Genomic DNA, 15,815 nt, shown 5'->3' on the forward strand with positions numbered 1-15,815 from the left:
CTGGGGGCCAAAGAGGTGACAAGGCTCTGAGTGAGTGATGGGGGTCTGGGGATTGAGGGGGCGACGGGGCGCTGAGGGGCCAGGGGCTCTGAGCGGGTGACGGGTGCGCTGGGGGCTTGAGAGGGTGACAGGTCTTACGGGCAGAGGCAGTGGCGAGTCGGCGCGGGTGCCGGGGTTCGCGGCGAGGCAAGGAAGAAGCAGGGGCAGGGGCAGTTGCGGGGCCACTCACCCGGCTCCGGCGCGTCCTTTCACTGCCGCCGGCGAGTGCTGGGGCTTCGGCCCAGGCAGGTCGGTGGCCCCGCCCGGCACCGCGCACTTTCGGTTTCCGTTCCCCGCAGACCCTGGGCGGAGCCGGGCGGGCGGCCCAGAGGAGGAGAAGGAGGAGGCGGGGGCCCAGGGTGGAGAGCGCGAGGGCCTGGCCCAGGCACGGCCGGCGCCTCCGCCCTCGAGGAGGGCGTCACCTCAGCTCCCCCCGGCGGCGGAGCCGGCGGGCTCAGGCGGGCGCGGCTGAGGGGAGCGGACCGCGGGGGGCGGGATGACTGCGCCCAAGGCCTTTGCGGGCCTCAGCCGGCCCCAGAGGAAGGGAAACCCGTCGAGCGGTTTGGTGCGTGTGAAGCGCGACATGGCGAGGAAGCGGACAAGCCCGGGTGGCCCGGCGTGTAGAGGGAAGGGGGCGGGGCTAGACGCGGCCTGGACAACTACTAGAGCGCCTCGGGCTGTGCTGCTCGAGACTACATTTCCCAGGGCGACCCGCGCGGAGCGGGCGGGAAAGAGAGCGTTTCGGGTCCAGTGCGCAGGTGCGAAAGCCATCTTTGGTTATATAAGGGAGGTTCAGGAAGCCATTCGTCCTTTCGCGTCTGCGGCGCTCGGAGTGTGGTGCTTCTGCTGGTTGCAGTCAGGCTTCATACGCTATTGTCCTGCCCGTAAGTTCCCGTTTTGTGTGTGTGAGTGGAAACTCCATGTTCTTCGCTGGAGACCTCTGGTCCTCCCTTCCCTTCTTTGTGCCGTCGTCTCTGCGGCCAGCCCTAATCTCCTTCTCGTGGCTTCTCCGTCTCTGACCCCAAATAGGCCTTAAGGGCGTGGGAGAAATGAGTTTCTAGAGCTGGAAAAGCCACTGCCTTCTGCACGGGCCTGAGAAGCCCTTGGCTGGTGTAAATGATGACTTCACTTTTTTCCCCATCAGATCGACAATGCTGACGTCTTATATTTTGCCAGTTAGTTCTGATACATCGGCCTCAAAAGGCCCGGCCTTGTTCGTTTCTGACCGTGGGAAGATGGCGGTTAACGCCCTTTATTTGTTGGTTCACAGGTTAGAGCAGCCAGCGGGTACAGAATGGATTTTGGAAGAGGGAGTCACCACTGGACCTCCAAGGAAGCCACGTGCAGACGTCTACAACCTTCGATCTCCTGACGAGTAAGTCTTTGTCTCCTATGGGTCTACTGTAGAAAACACGTGCTTTGAGAAGCTTTAGTTTTCTAGGAAAACGTGGAATTTAACAAAGCACTTTCTATCGAGCATTTATTAGGTATTTAAAAAAGTGTTGTGACGGCCGGGCGCTGTGGCTCACGCCTGTAACCCCAGCACCTGGGGAGGCCAAGGCAGGTGGGTCACCTGAGGTCAAGATTTGGAGACCAGCCTGGCCAACATGGTGAAACCCTGACTCTATTAAAAATACAGAAATTAGCTGGGCGTGGTGGTACGCGCCTGTAATCCCAGCAACTCACGAGGCTGAGGCAGGAGAATTGCCCGAACCCGGGCGGCGGAGGTTGTAGTGAGCTGAGATTGCGCCACTGCCCTACAGTCGGGGCAACAGAGCCAGACTCCGTCTCAAAAAAAAAAAGAAAAAGAAAAACATGTCTGAATGTTTTATTCTCACAGTTTAAATATTGGAACTAGATTTCTGGTGAAGAAACAGGTTTAAGAGAAATGCCTGAAGTGGAAGAACCTTGTTAGTGAAGAGGCGTTTAACATTTTAATGCCACTTAAACATATTTTTGGATTCCATTCTTCCTGTGTGTTGGGGCGCTTAAATTTCCAAGTGGAGGGATGATTTATTGACATATTTTGGAAAGCCAAATGTGTTTTTCTGTTGAACCAGCCACTCAAACCAGTGCCTGACTACATAACTAATATTTTTGCTGGAGTCCAGGAGTGAGGCATTTACAAAGTCTGGGCTTCATGGGAACACATGTGAAGCTTATTGTTCCAGATTGTTCTTTTGTCAGGTAACTTGTGGTAACTTGTGTTAAAATGCAATCTCTTGGTACTTGTTCACTTCCCAACTCAGTAAATGCCAACTACTTCCTCAACTCTTCCAGCCACACTGGCTTCTATCATGGGCCTATACTCAGTGTAAGCACTGAAGACAGGGGTGTTTGGTTTGGCTACTACCAGCTACAGGATACAACACAGAAGTGCTCAAACACCGAATGCAAATTTGCAAATATGAAGCATACCAACCAAATCTTACTCCTCATGGCTTTCAAATCTTACTCCTCACTCAAGAACTTCCTGCTGGCATATATGATGACTTAGCTTTTTTCCCCGACAGATCGACTATGTTGATCTAACTTTTCTAAGCCAGTTTCTGTCTGATATGCCAGCTTGAGCAGCTCCTTTGTCCCAGCTCCCCTGGGCATCTAGCTGATGGGAGCTCATTTTTTGTTTTTTCATTTCAGGTTTATTGTTGGCCAAAACCAGGCTTTGATTGAACCAGGATGAATGCGGGTGTTGGAAGTAGAATATATATATACATATAAAATTGGTAAGTGGTGCCAACACGTCTTCCCTGGCTGAGTAGACACAGGCTCTGGAGGGCGTAGTAGCTGCTTTTCAGTGTGGGTTTGTCACCCTACTTCTTGTACGACTCAAATGTGGCCTTTGCAGCTGATGATACAGCTTCTTTCCCCATCAGATCGACCCTGTTGATCTCTACACTATTGGCCACTTTTGTCTGATGCATTGGCCCCAGTAATAACTCCTATCTTTGTTTTCTGCTTATCTTTATCAGAGACTATTGCTTGTTCATGGGAACTGGGCTTTCTCTATTTTTTCCAGCATTCAGATGGCTTATTTTGACCTGTTAACTTTCTATAGGTTGGGAGCCACGTGTACCAGTGTGTGTTGATCTTGGCTTGATTCAGTCTGCCTTGTAACAGGTGAGGTTTCTGCTTTCTATCTGTCAAACCCCACAGCAAAATTTGTCCAACTGGGCCTAACCTCAGGACCCATTTCCAAGTTGGGTATAAAACTGGGAGAATAAGTCATTAGGACTGACATTGGCCTGTTGGTATTACTAGGTCTTTGTTGGAAATAAGAGCTTGGAGTCGCAAAGAAAACGAGCACTTGAACAAAAGATTTCCCAGCAAGGCAAATTTACTTCTGCCGTAGGGTGCTGCTGCTGGCATTCCTGGCAAGAGCACACCTAACAAAAGAAAGGGCTTTTATTCCTAACAAGTAGTCCCTGCTTCTGTGTCCTATCCCCATTGACTGGAGTCGACAGCGCAATCTAAACTAGTCCTGATTGGCTATTTTAAACAGGAGGCATGTGGGTTACAGCTGTGGGAAGGGCAGGAAACTTGTTTACAGAGCTGGTTGCTAGGAGTGAGGGGGACTTTTCCAAATAAGGAACAGGTTACAGGTTGAGATTGGCCGGAGAAGTTGTTTATAGAACGGGTAACTCGGAGCAGGAAGGTATGAGGAAGTTGACCTTAAGAACAAAGAACAAGGAAGTTAAAACTTTGAAGAGAAATCCATTGTATCTAACGATTTCCCCCTTTTGATTCTTATAATTATTCAGACTTGTTTTAGCATGTCTTGACTTTGTTCCTCTTGGTCCTCTGAAATTAGAAGCTTAACTGAATAATGCGAGGGAGGATTGAGGAAGATTTTGGTGGGTGAGAGCTGTTAAAATAAGCTTTTGTATTAATCCTCAGATACAGGGTACGATACAGCATCCTACAAGAATGAGCAAACCTATTCTGATGGCAGGAGATTGAGGACGTAAGTCCTTTCCATTTGCGGAACTATTTTTCCATTAAAATCGTGAAGGGGTCATTTATTCCAGAATTTCTAGCTAGCTCATTGGATAAAGCAGTAAGTCCTTGGGCCTTTGTTATGGTTCCATCGGGAGCAGTATTATTAGGGATGAAAGTACAACACTGGGTTCCAATCATGACACAAACTACACCTTTCTCCGCTAGTATCATGTCTAATGCTATTGTATTTTCCCAGGCCGTTTGACTGGTGGGCCCTAATTGTTAAACTGTTCCCTTAATAGCATCCCTAGTATAATTAATGAATCGTTGCTGGGTTACATTTTTTGTTTTTTGTTTTTGAGATGGAGTCTCACTCTGTTGCCCAGGATGGAGTGCAATGGTTCACTGCAACTTCCACCTCCTGGGTTCAACCTACTCTCCTTCTTCAGCCTCCTAAGTAGCTGGGGGCTGTCACCATGTTGGTCAGGCTGGTCTCAAACTCCTGATCTTGTGATCCACCCGCCTCAGCCTCCTAACATGCTGGGATTACAGGCGTGTGCCACCACTCCCGGCCCAATCTACATTTTTATTTAGAGTTGACCACCAGAACAACATGGATTCAAACTTGCAGCTATTTGATTTTGGGCCTTAAATCTATCTGGCACTCCTTGTGGGATTCCAATGGCATCCATATAAACATGAGAGTCACGAGGGACATCCATTGTTTTATGATGTTCTGTTTTTATGTGTGTTTTCTGGATGAAATACCAGGGTGAAAGGGAGATAGCCAATTGGATTAGAGCTCAAGTGCCACGCCAAGTAACTTGGCAGAGTATTCAGTAATGGTCCACCACAATACCACCATACATTTGCTTGGGGATGAATAAGGGACGACTGATTGGTAAGCTCCTGGAAGGGCTTGAGCTCACTGCATCTCGTTAGGTCTCCAAGCAAATTCAAGTTCTCCCCCTGTGAGAGACACGAGGTAAAATTGGCATTGGAAGACGGATGCTTGATGGCCCTCGGGGGCTGACCCGCAGGGTGTCAGACTTCAGGGGACTTCAGGGAACAGCAGCGAGAGAGTTTGGCATAGCTTATTGCCCCAGGTTGTGGGGTCTTGGAAGAGAGCTGCCATACAACTCAATGCCTGATCGGCCGGAGGACGATCCGAGTGGAAAGGGAACAATCTGGGGCTCTGGCTTACCACGTGCGTAAGCATAACAATCGCTTTGTTTAGCGAGCAGACAGAATGTTTAATCCATTCCAGCCATGCATTTGCGTCTCGGTACCGTTTCAATTGGTAGAGTTTGCTTTAGATCTTTAACCTCTACAATGGTCACTTTGGTTTTGTCATTGGGTGTTTGTTTAGAAGGGGATGAAGGGGGTGGGGGAACAATGAAGCGCATTTCGAAAGATCCTGTAGGGTCTATCCCTAATGTTGCGGCTCCCATGCTGTAGAAGCTACTTAAAGTGGGATTAGGATTGGTGGAGGTAGAGGTAAGAATAGAAGTTTGCACTGGGTTACATTGGTGATATTGGCAATTAGAGGGGGCCTCCCCTTTGAAACGAAGGTAGGGTTCTAGAGAGATGCAGCTTTTTGGGGAAGTCTACCCTTGAGGATCGGTATTCCATAGGACATCATTCCGGGATGGGCAGAACCTCTCCTCAAACCCTTCCCATTCCCAAACTGCAAAGAATGTAATGGATTTAGTTTCGATTAGGCAAGCATTGTGTGAGGATTTAGAATTTATCTTGGAAGGGCAGAGATATTTTTCTGAGAAGGCCAGTTGCCTCTGGTTTTGGAGATCCCCACAGGGTATGACAAGACAGGCATCAAATGTGATTGAGGTGAGCTTGATCTAGTTACATTAATGATAAAGTAGCTGACGGTAGAGAGAGGAAAGAAGACAAGGCAGTATAAGAGGGTTAAAGTTTTCGTAGCTTTAGGTTGCTAGAAATTGGCCCTGGAACAATAGCCCATGACTCTGAAGATGGTGATGCTCTTTTGACTGGGGTATGATGGGTCCACCCCTTTTCGGCGGTTTGGGCTGCTGTTTCAGTTGTTAGGAGTGCTAGGTATGGTCCTTCCCAAGCTGGCTCCTTCCAGCTTTTGATAAGGATGTGATCTCCAGGCTGGTATTGATGTACCAGGAACTGTAAGGGTGGCATCTGTGCTAAAAGACCTTTAGTTCTGAGGTAAGAGAAAGTGGAAGACCAAGTATATAATTTGATCCTTTGTTTCAAAGGTAGGAATGTCAGTAGTAGAGTGTAAATAAGGCAGTCCACATAACGTAGAGAGATAGGCCAGTATCTTTCTGAGAGGCAGTCCTGACCGAATTAGGTGAATCTGTAAACCCTTGGGGTAGGACTCTCCATTGGTACTGCTGCTTCCATCCAGAATGAGGGTTTTCCCACTCAAAAGCAAATACTTCTCTTGTCTTCAGCCAAGGGACATGCCCAGAAGGCATCTTTTAAATCTGTTACTCTGAGCCATTGATTGTCATGGAATTCTGCTGAGGATGGTAAAAGGATTGGGGACAACAGGGTGGGTAGTCTGGACTATTTGGTTGATAGCCTGGAGATCTTGTACTAGTTGATGAGATCTGTCTGATTTCTTTACAGGTAATACTGGGGTGTTAATAGGGGGACATACAGGGTTCAGGGAATCAGTCCTGAATGAGAACTTCAACTACAGGCTTTAATTCTATTCTGCCCTCTAGGGGAATGGGATATTACCTTTTTCTTACTATTTCCCCTGGGGTCTTTAACTTTGTATGGATTGGAGTGACTTGAAGTTTCTTTTTTTTTCTTTTTTTTTTTTTTGAGTTGGAGTCTCTGTCACCCAAGCTGGAGTGCAATGGTGATCTTAAGCCACTGCAACCTTTGCCTCCTGGGTTCAAACAATTCTCCTGCCTCGGTCTCCTGAGTAGCTGGGATTACAGGCGCCTGCCACTGTGCCCAGCTAATTTTTGTATTTTTAGTAGAGATGGGGTTTCACCATGTTGGCCAGGCTGGTCTCAAACTCCTGACCTCGTGATCCACCCACCTTGGCCTCCCAAAGTGCTGGTATTTCAAGTGTGAGCCAGCACGCCCAGCCTCCCTGATTTCTTTTTCCTGCCCATACATGAGGATGAATGTATTTTTCTTCTGCGGTGGTAAGTCTCTTCCTAATAAGTTCGTTCCTGCCTCAGGGATTAACAGGAATTTAACATGGGCTGATCAATTTTTATATAGACCTCTGTCTTTTAAGATTTTTGCTTTAAATCTTCTTTTATCCCTGAGATAGAAAATTCTTCTGAAGAACAGGTGATAGATACCAGATGGGAGGGAACGGGAGCGAGCTGCTGCTGAATCTGTAAGAAGGTTTTAAGTTCACATTTGGGTCCCACCTCTAAATTTATCAGGGGCTCTTGGTGTGGGACTCAAGGTAAAAGAGACAGAGCCCCTGACCTCCCTATTTTCCTGGAAGGCCATAAGTGGAATGATATTTTTTCTTTTTCCCATTTGGGGCATTCTCTTTTGAAGTGACCTACTCTTCCACATTTGAAACATTTGTTTTCCCCTCTTCCCTATCCTGCACTGTGACTTCCAGGTTTTATTCCCTTACTCCTTGTATACAGTTTGGTCGCTGGTGGCCGAGAGGGTTTGTAAGTTTTACTTCCTTGTGTCTCCTATCGCAGAGTTCTCTGTTGTAAGGTAGACAGCATGATTTTTGCCTTTTGTTTCTGCTGCTCTTTGTTCCTACTTATATGCTTCTCTAAGAAGTTAGTCTCTGGGACAATCTTTCCAATTCTCTATCTTTTGTAGTTGTTTTTAGAGGTGTTTGGCCAAGTCTTAGTAACAAAATGAAGCTTTAGCATCCCTTGCCCCAGTGGGTCTTCCATTTCTAAACCTGCATATTTTCTCATCTGTTCTTTAAGCCTATTTAGGAATTCATGGGTCCTTCATCCATCCCTTGTATGTTGAATGCTTGGGAAATACTCTCAGTTCGGAATACTGATGGAACATTTTGACCGGTAGGGTGTTAATGTTCCCAGACTACCATAGCAGCCCTATGGATCATGGTTCTTCTCCCAAGAAGGGAATGCCTAAAATGGACATAAGCTCGGCCCATACAACTGGGGTCCTAAAAAATGATTTGATCTGCTACCCCATAAGGGTCATCTGACAAGGGCTTGAGTTTTTTCTTTTAGATTTTGTACTTCTGAGCTGGTTAAGGGGGCATTTACGAAGCTGATGCCACCTCTCCCAAGGGGCACTTCTTCAAGGGGAAGAGAGTTGGGGGCAATTCTTTGGAGGTGGAAAGGGGAAAGGGAAGTTCTGAGTATCCTTTTTACATTGTTCTATTTCATGCTGTAGGGCTCAAGTGTGTGGCTAGGGGGAACATGGGGTTTTGATTCAGGATTATGTGGGGGAAGGACTGAGTGGGGGGATCCTGTGTACCTGCTTGATGCAGGGGGTTTGGCAGAGGCAAGTGGTCTGGTGGGTCCCATATGTTAGCAGGCGGTTCGGGGGTAGAGACCTTACTCCTTTCAGAGGAGTTGGCTTCTGGCTTGCTTCCTGTAGTTATGTTTAGTCCTTTCACTATCCTTCTTTTAGCATGAGAACCTAGGGGACTGTCAGAGGGGATGTTACTGTCCTTAATTTGATCCTTTCTATTTACTGTTTTTCTTGAGGTATTTCCCATAATGAAGGTTTGGTGTGAGGCCCAAAATTAGAGATTTATTGCCTTTCCTCTCATAGGCTCAACCTCCCTTACTGGAGATTTCTCGCCATTCCTTTCTCTAGAGGGTCAGCCCCCGGCTACTGGAGATTTCTTGCACTCTTCTCCTTTCGCTTCATCCTTCTCTGGCTGCTTCCCAGGAGGGAATATTTCAGGTCCTCCTTAGCATTGGTGTGTCAGTATAAGCCCATGACAGGAATCCACCATAAGCTATACGAGGTGACCATGGAATCACAGATCCGGAATCATCGCTCGCTTCGCACTCAGTTGTGCGTCTCATTGACACTTTCAACCTCCAAAATGCCCTGACCACCAAGGAAATACTTTGTCGCCCCTGTGACTTTTCTTACCTTGGTCTGTGCAGTTACCTGGTCACCGCAGTATGTGAGGATCCTTTCCGCCTGTGTTGCTGAGAGTCTGGGTTTATGTGTCACTCTGGGTGGGACCCAATCTCCTGTTTGTGAGGCCACCGCAAAGAGGTGGTGGGATGCCTCTCCTCAAGAGGAGGTGATCGTGGGCTTCTCCTGAAGGAGAACGGTAAACCCAGACGAGCTCCCAAATTGTTGGCAATAAGAGCTCAGAGTTGCAAAGAAAATGATCTCCAAAAGATTTCTCAGCAAGGCAGATTTACTTCTGCAGAATGGTGCTGCTTGCACTCCTGGTCACAGTGAGAGCACCCCGAACAAAGGAGGTGAAGTGGTTTTTATCCCTAACACAGCTAGTTCCTGCTTCTGTGTCCTATCCCCATTGGCTAGAGTCCAATCTAAACTAGTCCTGATTGGCTATTTTAAACAGGAGGGGTGTGGGTTACAGCAGTGGGAAGAGCAGTTGCCACGAGTGAGGGGGACTTTTCCAGATAAGGAACAGATGCGGGTTACAGGTTGGGAATGGTGGGAGAAATGTTTACAGAATGGGTAATTAGGAGTGGGAAGGTATGAGGAAGTTGACCTTAAGAACAAGGAACAAGGAAGTTAAACTTTGAAGAGAAACCCATCATACCTAACAGTCTTGTAAGAAAGGATGACAAAGTGATTGAACATTGGGTGGAGCTAATTTTCCTTGGCCAATTCACTTAGTAAGAGAAGGAGCTCCAAGTTATATTTAAGTTGGGAGTCAATTGATTTTACTTAATTCTTGTGAGGTTCAGGTATAAGATTCATCATACTACTACCATGAGCCATCCTCAGCTCCTTGTTACGTGGGCCTGTTAACATGGCAGCTTTGTCTATGAGCAAACCCAGGAGAGAAAGACATAGAGATGGATGTTTGAAGTCTATACCTTCCACCCCCTTTAAAGAGAAAGTAACACCACTCCTTTTCCGTGTCCCTTGGGGACACTACTACCTCCATGTCTGGTCACATGGCTGGACTTTACAGCAGATAAGCATACTGTGGCCTGAGACAATGATTGTATGCTTTCCTTCTGCTGACCTTTACAATCCCTCAATAAATTGAGCTAACACAGGGAAGCTTTTTTACCAAATAACTGTGTTGCATCATCCTCCAGTTTGCCTAGTGTCCTTAATCAATGGAAGGGGAAAAGCAAACTGAGTTTTCTTACACCTTTTGAGTATAGTGTTTTTGCCATCATAGATGTGGCTCCTCATAATTCTCCAACTTTTATATTAAAAAACCAAAACCTCAAAAATTGTAGTTCATGTCAGTCAGTGATGACTCATCTTAGAAGTATTTTGTTTTTGGATGTGTGAATGTGCATAGTTCTTAAAGTCCAACATTCATGTAATAAGACATCTTGCATATAACAATGACCCTTACGTCTAAGATGTTAAATAGATCCTAAGCCTGGTATAACTTTATTCATAAAGTATCCTTATTTGCCCCTAAAATGTCTTTAATACACATTACTTGGGTTGTCTCTTGAATGAACATACAGGTATCCCAATTTCTTTTTTTAAGAGAATGGGGTCTTGCTCTGTCACCCAGGCTGGAGTGCAGTGGTGCAATCATGGCTTACTGCATCCGTGATCCTCCTGCCTCAGCCTCCCAAGTAGATGGGACTGAAAGCACACACTGCCATCCCTGGCTAATGTTTTAATATTTTGTAGAGTTGCAGCCTTGCTATGTGACCCAGGCTGGAGTGTAGTAGCTATTCACAGGCATGATTGCTTGAAACTCATGGCTTCAAGGGAAACTCCCACCTCAATATCCTCAGTAGCTGCAACTACAGCCATGCCCCCCACTGCTCAGCTTCTCATCCTTTAAAAGATTTTTACTGGTAGTGTCCTCATTCTGGGTTTTTGTCTTCTGTGTTTACTGTGACATGAAGTCATTTTTAGATGAAGGTTAAACATTTTGCCAACGCAGGTACAATATGGGATTCAATAAAAGTACAGAATTAAAGTTGTCTTATTAGAGATTGGGAAGTTTCCCAGCTCCCTTTATCGGTACTTGGCGGTACCGATAAAGGGGATGGACTTGGAGTGACCAGGTCTTAGTCACATGTATTTTCATACCCTAAACAAGAAGCGGTATAGACCAGAATGGAGCACTGATTGTAATCCACCTTCTTTCTTAGAAACTGGCGATGGAATATGAGAGGAGCCCTCTGGAAAGAAAAGGACAGACCCTGTGCTTTCATGAAAGTGAAGATCTGGCTGAACCAGTTCCACAAGGTTACTGTATACATAGCCTGAGTTTAAAAGGCTGTGCCCACTTCAAGAATGTCATTGTTAGACTTTGGTGAAATTTCTAACTGCCTACCTGGCTAAAGAAAATAAAATCTTTTAAATCAAAATGCTCTTCTGTTTGGCCATTGGAGATAACCATTGAACAGGGATAACAAGTAGTAGTTAGGTATTTGCAGTTTCATTTGGTTTCAGTTTTTTGAGGGGAGAATCACCCTAGTGGGCAGTTGGTTTCTGTGGGCAAAGCCTGGCTTTCCACAGGTATTGTGCCTCGTGATTGGCTTCTGCATTGGAAACCTAAGAATAAGCAAGCACACTTGGGCCAGAATTCGAAGCAGAGGGTCAATACAGAGGTATCTCATTTGTATGCTTACACCTGCACAAGATCGTGTATGTTAAATCGTGGGTATTAGGCCTTAATGGTTGCATGAGATGAGTAAGGATGATGTGGGCTATGGTATTTGTTTATAAACATCATAGGAAATTGCAAAAATAGGCTGCATCATTTATCAATATGTGATGATTTTTTATTTAAAATACACACTGAATAATTTTTTAAGTATCTTAATCTCACCTCAAAGATGGGACCTCTAGATTTCTTTTTTTTTTTCTGAGGCGGAGTCTCGCTGTGTCACCCAGGCTGGAGTGCAGTGGCATGATCTCAGCTCACTGCGAGCTCTGCTTCCTGGGTTCCCATTCTCCTGCCTCAGCCTCCCGAGTAGCTGGGACTACAGGTGCCCGTCACCACGCCTGGCTAATTTTTTGTATTTTTAGTAGAGACGGGTTTTCACTGTTTTAGCCAGGATGGTCTTGATCTTCTGACCTTGTGATCTGCCCACTTCGGCCTCCCAAAGTGCTGGGATAACAGGCATGAGCCACTGGGCCCAGCCTGGGACCTCTAGATTTCTAAAATGACTCCTGGTATTGACTCAGAATCCCCTCCCCTTGACTAGGCTGGACCTAGTGTTACTTCTGAGACTTGCTAGCTCTTTTTCTCATTCTCCTTGGCTTGCTCACTTTTTTTTTTTTTTTTTTTTTTTTTTTGAGATCTCAGCGAACTGCAACCTCCGTCCCCTGGGTTTAAGCAAATTCTCCTGCCTCACCCTCCCGAGTAGCTTGGATTACCACGCCTGGCTAATTTTTGTATATTTAGTAGAGGGGGTTCACCATGTTGGCCAGGCTGGTCTTGAACTCCTGACCTCAAGTGATCTCCCTGCGTCGGCCTCCCAAAGTGTTGGAATTACAGGCGTGAGCCACCACACCTGGTCTAGCTTGCTCACTTTTAATTAAGCTGCCATGTTGGGAAAGGCTAGCCTAGCAATCAACTGAGGTTGAACCATTAGTGTGGGAGGAGTTACCCAACAACCATGTGAGTTTGTAAGCACGTCTTTCTATAGCGGAGGCTTGATGACTACCACCCCAGCAGACCTCTCGGAGATGCTTGTGAGAAACCCTGAGAGCGGACCCACCCAGATTGTGCTTGGATTTCTGACCTATAGGAAATGTATTTCAAGCCACTAGGTTTTGAGATAACTTGCTACAAAGCAGTAAATTCACAACTCTATAATGCCAACTCTAAAGGTCCTGACATGGGCATCTCCATTACCTAAGTCAACTGATGCTACTTCAATTTGTCCACGTAGCATTTGAGGCGTTTATGTCTGGCCCCAGCCTACATTTTCAGACTTATTTGTGCATTTGACTTAACATGTCCAAAACTAAATGCCTGATGCTTCACTCACCTAACCCCATTCCCTGCAAGTCTGTGCTTCCTGCAATCTTCCCTTCCCAGGTATTGGCAACACCAGAAGTCCAGTTGGTCAGGAGCTGTGGAATCAACCTCATGTACCATGTGAATCCCTTGGCAAATCCTATTGGTTCTACCTTCAAAATACATCTGAAACCCACCCCCTCTTAGCATCTTCATTGCTACCACCTTGGTACAAACCATCAAACAAGCTTGGAATACTGGTCTCTACTTCAGCCTTTGCTCCCTACAATCAGTTGAGATGCAACCAGAGCGATCTGTGAAAACCTGAATTAGGTATGGAGCTCTCTGCTCAGAAGCCTCCAGTGTCTTCCCCACCTCACACAGTAAAAGCCAAAGTCCATCAGGGCCTACATGATCTTCCCCTTCCCTTAACCTCTAACTTCATCTCTTCCCTTTCAATCTTAGCCACATGGGCCCCCTGATTTCTCCATTCCTTTAGGATTACTCCAACCTCAGTATCTTAGCACTTGATTTTCCCACTGCCTGGAATGATCAGCCCTAGACCCCCAGAGTTTTGCACGGCCCTCTGCCTTGTGTCATTCAGGTATTTGCTCTCACATACTCCCTCTGGGGAACTATCTAATCATCTCTATCACTTTCTATTCCCTTATCTTGTTTTTTATTTTTTTAAATAGAAACTCTGTTGCTCAGGCGGGTCTCAAACTCCTGGGCTTGAGGGATCCTCCCTATTTGGCCTCCCAAAGTGCTAGAATTACAGGCATGAGCCACCATGCCTGGCCATGTTTTTACTTAGTGCCTAACAGGTACTGCCTATGTGTATAGTATATACATAAATGTATATATACATCTATGTATATGTGTATATATAGTTTGTCATACAGCTGTTAAGTGGCAGAGCATGCATTTGATTCTGTCAGTCTGCTCTTGTATTTGTGGGGTGTTTTGTTTTTTGAGATGGAGTCTTGTGTCCCCCAGGCTGGAGTGCAATCTCAGCTCCCTATAACCTTCGCCTCTTGGGTTCAAGGGATTCTCCTGTTTCAGCTTCCTGAGTAGCTGGGATTACAGAAGCCTGCACGGTGCCCCTTAATTTTTGTATTTTTAGTAGAGGTGGGGTTTCACCATGTTGGCCAGGCTGGTCTCGAACTCCTGACCTCAAGTGATCCACCTGCCTAGGCCTCCCAAAGTGCTGGGATTACAGGCATGACCCACTGTGCCTGGCCTGGCACTTGTATTTGTAACCCTTGGCTTAATTGCAACATGTTACTTAAATGCAGTCTAATGGATACAGGAAGGAGATAATTTCTGGCTCTTAAAAGCTCAAATGCTTTTGCTGGACTTCTGTGTTGATGAGATACCACTGAGGTCAGAAATGGCCCCAAATACCTGCCAGCCAGGGGCCAGAGAAGCTTCCTGGAGAACTCCCAGCCACACCCATAGTCTCAGCTTTGCTGTTGCTTCTCTGAGCTCCAAGGCAGTTGTAGGCCTCTAATGATCAAACTATTGGCAACCCGTCTCTAGCTTTAGCTCCTACCCGTCCCACCAAACATTTGATGCTTCAGTCTCGTTTTACCTCTTTGTCTTCTTGACTGAGGAGTCCTTCTATAAGCTTCAGTTTCCTCATCTGTGAAATGAGGTTTATTGGGTGCTTGCCACGTGCCAATATTGTGCTATTATCTCATTTAATCTATACCCCAACTCTGTTATTACCCTATTTTATAGATAGCAAAACAGGCTCAGGGAGGTTTGGTGAGTTCATATACCTTGAAGGTGGTTCTTGAAAGCTGGGATGTGAACCAGTACTATCCTAGGCCCCTAATTTCCAAGGGCCTTTGCTTAAGACCCTCACCAACTGCATGGGTAAAAGCACAAGCATGGCCAGGTGCGGTGGCTCACGCCTGTAATCCCAGCACTTTGGGAGGCCGAGCCGGGCAGATCACGAGGTCAAGAGATCGAGACCATCCTGGCCAACATGGTGAAAACCCGTCTCTACTAAAAATACAAAAATTGGCTGGGCGTGGTGGCCCGTGCCTGTAGTCCCAGCTACTTGGCAGGCTGAGGCAGGAGAATCACTTGAACCCTGGAGGTGGAGGTTACAGTGAGCCGAGATTGCACCACTGCACTACACCTTGACAATGGAGTGAGACTCCATCTCAAAATAAAAACAAAACAAAAACAAAGAAAAACCCACACAAGCATTTCTGGAAAGCTCTGGGAAAAAATAAGAGATTCACAATGTCTTCCAGAATTTTAGCTGAGAGGTGGTGGTATTATCTCCCCCATACCCCACTACTCATTTTCTGGGAACAGAGCAGTTTTACAAATGGTTTGGAGCTTGGGCTTATTCCCAGCTCCTGGCAGACAGCAGTAACTTCCCCAGATCTCCTATCTGTAAAGTGGGCATAACATGTCTTTCCTCCTGGAGTTACTGTGAGGATCAAGTGAGACAATGTGTCCTCTAAATGCTTGACCACAGGGTTAGGTCAGTAATTGTTGCGGGAAGTCAGGGACCCCAAACGGAGGGACCGCCTGAAGCCATGACAGAAGAACGTGGATTGTGAAGATTTTATGGACATTTATTAGTTCTCCAAGTTAATACTTTTGTAATTTCTTACGCCTGTCTTTACTGCAATCTCTAAACGTCAATTGTAAAGACTTCATGGACTTCCCCAATCAATACCCTTGTGATTTCCTATGCCTGTCTTTACTTTAATCTCTTAATCCTGTCAGTTGAGGAGGA

General features: G+C 46.4%; 2 protein-coding genes and 2 non-coding genes across 11 annotated transcripts in view; 3 read left to right on the forward strand and 1 right to left on the reverse strand.

The window, feature by feature from the left end:
* ZNFX1 (zinc finger NFX1-type containing 1) overlaps positions 1 to 685 on the reverse strand; it is a 32,297-nt gene extending 31,612 nt beyond the window's left edge. For 2 of the 6 annotated variants that reach the window (XM_016938113.3, XM_003317007.5), the window contains exon 1: positions 230 to 665. The gene's annotated coding sequence lies outside the window, so the exon portion shown is untranslated. Of the gene's footprint in view, positions 1 to 138 lie in introns of all 6 variants that reach the window. The other 4 variants (XM_016938110.4, XM_009437407.5, XM_016938111.4 and 1 more) reach the window with 4 other exon arrangements.
* Positions 536 to 11,456, forward strand: LOC104003633 (uncharacterized). Of its 3 annotated transcripts, XM_063803101.1 has the most exons (6): positions 536 to 923; positions 1,310 to 1,414; positions 2,680 to 2,765; positions 3,098 to 3,159; positions 3,937 to 4,003; positions 11,238 to 11,456. In XM_063803101.1, exons 1-2 carry the CDS (start codon positions 536 to 538, stop codon positions 1,312 to 1,314), a joined length of 393 nt encoding a protein of 130 aa, XP_063659171.1. In that variant the 3' UTR covers positions 1,315 to 1,414; positions 2,680 to 2,765; positions 3,098 to 3,159; positions 3,937 to 4,003; positions 11,238 to 11,456. The 3 variants fall into 3 exon arrangements, with proteins under 3 accessions (XP_063659171.1, XP_063659170.1, XP_016793603.3); XM_063803100.1 differs by lacking the exon at positions 3,937 to 4,003; XM_016938114.3 differs by lacking the exons at positions 2,680 to 2,765; positions 3,098 to 3,159; positions 3,937 to 4,003.
* LOC112204038 (small nucleolar SNORD12/SNORD106) lies at positions 2,515 to 2,605 on the forward strand. Its single transcript, XR_002941001.1, has one exon. It is a non-coding gene; the product is annotated as a small nucleolar SNORD12/SNORD106 (small nucleolar RNA).
* LOC112204039 (small nucleolar SNORD12/SNORD106) lies at positions 2,878 to 2,967 on the forward strand. The gene has a single exon (XR_002941002.2). It is a non-coding gene; the product is annotated as a small nucleolar SNORD12/SNORD106 (small nucleolar RNA).
* Positions 11,457 to 15,815: the final 4,359 nt, after the last annotated feature.

Source organism: Pan troglodytes, chromosome 21, assembly GCF_028858775.2.
Source record: "Pan troglodytes isolate AG18354 chromosome 21, NHGRI_mPanTro3-v2.0_pri, whole genome shotgun sequence".
Taxonomy (NCBI): Eukaryota; Metazoa; Chordata; class Mammalia; order Primates; family Hominidae; genus Pan; species Pan troglodytes.

Bases quoted from the DNA above. Each gene is read 5' to 3' on its own strand.
- LOC104003633 (XM_063803101.1), top strand. From the start codon at position 536: ATGACTGCGCCCAAGGCCTTTGCGGGCCTCAGCCGGCCCCAGAGGAAG.